This window comes from Electrona antarctica (genome assembly GCF_951216825.1).
Source record: "Electrona antarctica genome assembly, chromosome: 3".
In the NCBI taxonomy this organism is placed as follows: Eukaryota; Metazoa; Chordata; class Actinopteri; order Myctophiformes; family Myctophidae; genus Electrona; species Electrona antarctica.
The window spans coordinates 60,218,434-60,221,322 of record NC_136808.1 but is presented as its reverse complement, the minus strand read 5'-3'; the positions used below and the strand labels follow the sequence as shown (position 1 = coordinate 60,221,322).

At 46.5% G+C, this 2,889-nt stretch overlaps 1 protein-coding gene across 1 annotated transcript; it reads right to left on the bottom strand.

The window, feature by feature from the left end:
- Positions 1-200: 200 nt before the first annotated feature.
- On the bottom strand, positions 201-2,163 carry fgf19 (fibroblast growth factor 19; the record flags this gene model as incomplete). The annotated part of the gene is made up of 3 exons (XM_079496428.1): positions 201-533; positions 1,452-1,555; positions 1,941-2,163. 3 exons carry the CDS (start codon positions 2,161-2,163, stop codon positions 201-203), a joined length of 660 nt encoding a protein of 219 aa, XP_079352554.1.
- Between the last annotated feature and the right edge of the window lie 726 nt (positions 2,164-2,889).

The window sequence follows — 2,889 nt, the reverse complement described above, 5'->3', positions numbered from 1 at the left end:
AACAGCATAATATCCCCGAGATCTCAAGTGTCTTAATGCTTCTGTAACACCCAAGATTCAAGCCCGGCCAGGTCTCCCACATGCATTGGAACATCTTAACCACTGGTCTAAGAGGGCCCGAGGAGATATTAGGCTTTTGGTATTCAGGCAGAGGCTCAGTCTGAGCCACTCTGCTATACACTTCCAACTGAAGAATAAACTCATCTGTCGTTGAAGCTGGGACTGTGAATCAACTGAGACAGCATCCCAAACGTGTCCATAGTCTGCTCGGGCGTCTGTGTCGGGTTCTGCTCTGGACGGTGGTGGGCCATCAGCTCCGGACCTCCTCCTCCTCCCGCCAGCCCAAAGTCCCCGGCGGTACCGATCCTGGGAAGGAACTGGGAGAGGGCCGGCAGACCCCGGTCTCGACCCTGAAGCCTCTGCCGCTGGTTCCCCAGACTGACCAGGGTGCCGTGCTTGTCGGAGACATAGGTGTTGTAGCCGTCCGCCTGGATCTGCTCCCTGAACGTGCAGTCATCTCTGCTGTAGGTGTGCTGCATGCCGGGGACAGAAGGACAGGCAGTCAGAGACACAGTTCTGGAGCAAGTAGGGACTGATACTATTTTCTCATGTACTGGTATTTGCCTTTTATTTGGACGCAAACCCCTTTTGGGGGTAGTTGTTGCTGTATATAGCAACATATTGTTTTGTAATTTTTGAAAAATATATATTTTTTAAGTTTTAGTTAGGTCATGATTTAGAAGATATTTTTACATTGAAGACAAACGTGAGGATGAAAATTGTGATTGGCCAGAATGAGATGATTGTATGATAAGAGCGGCCCTCACTTCACACAAGTGTGATTTTTTACTTCTGTATAGTATTGTTCATCATTGATTGTGCTTTTTGTGATGTTATTCTTCCTCTGACGCCTTACTATTGGGCTTGCTGTGGAAGAGAGGTCAAAGGCAGGTCAGGGGGTGGGGAGAGTACTGACGTCCCTCCTATTTATCAGAGAAAGTGCATTGTTGACATTGGCCACAGAGAGACAGTCGGGGGCCAAGGTTGTTGCAGCATGCTTGTTGTAACGTTTTCATTCACGCAAACACATCCTACCCTGCAGCACTCTGGACAAAGGTTGGTGAACCGATTGACTGACTGACTTGACTGGCTGGCTGGCTGGCTAGCTGGCTGGCTGGCTGGCTGACTGACTGGCTGGCTGGCTGACTGGCTGGCTGGCTGACTGACTGACAATCTGATTATCAAAAAGCCATGTGCCATTTGCTGAAGGACTAACATGCACACGCGCACGCACACACACACACACACACACACACACACACACACACACACACACACACACACACACACACACACACACACACACACACACACACACACATATAATATTTAATTAATTGAAATGATTGATAGCCTATACACTTTTGGACAAGCGACAGCAGAGCCCTCACCGATGAATAAAGCCTCCCGTCGCCTTCCATGCAGAGGAACTGCGAGGTTGCTATTCCTTTTATGACGACACTGCCTGTATCCACTGAGCGGATCTCCAGGAGACCTGCAAAGACAATGATAAAGAACATGAAGGCTATACTATTCCATAAATAATTATCACTATAGGCTAGACCACTGGCAGCGCAGATGGTAGTCCACCAGTAGGCTAGGCTAATTTACACAAGTCATATTTTTTTTCTAAATCAAAGAACGTGCCCAGCTAACATTCAGGGTAAAGGTCCTTATATAGGACTACAGGTATTAGCAAATAACAACACTGATGCTGTATGATCATCTGAGACTGTAGGCTACACACAAATGCAGCCTAAGCAGTCACGGAGTTAAATAAATCGACGATAACTGAGGAAATGTTTAGGCTACACTGCGTGGTTCCATCTCCAAATCCAAACATGAGGATAGCAGACCTATAATTAAATAGTCTTACTTACTATATTTAGTTTGATGAGGGGAGCCGTGTACCTGTCCGTCTCCACTGATCTGCAGGTGGAGTCCGGGTCTGGCTGCATACAGATGCCTGTGTCGCACCACCTGTCCCCAGCCGTTGGAGAGGTGTGGACCCTGGTCCCCTACTGGAAAACACGCCACTCCGACCGACACGACGATATTAGCGATAACGAACAACACTGCGATACACACCAGTACCAACGGCATGTTTGCGTCAAACGATTTTTTCTTTTTCTTTTTTTTAACCGCGCGCTGCACGTGCGTAAAAGTGTTAGTATTTATATTTATCCAAAAGACGGTTGATCTCCCCGCGTGCTTTGCGCCTCCAGTTGGTCAATCTGTATCAATAAGTCAACGTCGTCCTGGTGACTTTTAAATGGCCAGCTTATCAGTGAGAGCGATAAGCATCTTCCCAGTAGCCAGTTCTGAGAACGTCAACACCACACACACACACACACACTCGCACGCGCGTGCGCGCGCGCACACACACACACACACACACACACACACACACACACACACACACACACACACACACACACACACACACACACACACACACACGCACGCACACACACACACACACACACACACACACACACACACACACACACACACACACACACACACATCAAGCAACGCCATGCGCATCCAACCATATATCCGCTATTTGCAGGGAAATAAGCCTACAGAAAAAAATAGGCCTAGGCCTACAGTAGGCCTACGTATAGTTACAAATAATAGGCTATAATGATACAAATCTTTAATTATTATAATAATAGGCCTAATATAGGTCTAATATAATTAGCTATAGGCCTAATATATAAATATAGTAGCCCATAGGCTAATATAATAATAGCCTAATAGATAGGCAACAACAACAACAACAACAATATATGATGATTTTGCAAAACACATTTTTGGAACAAAAGG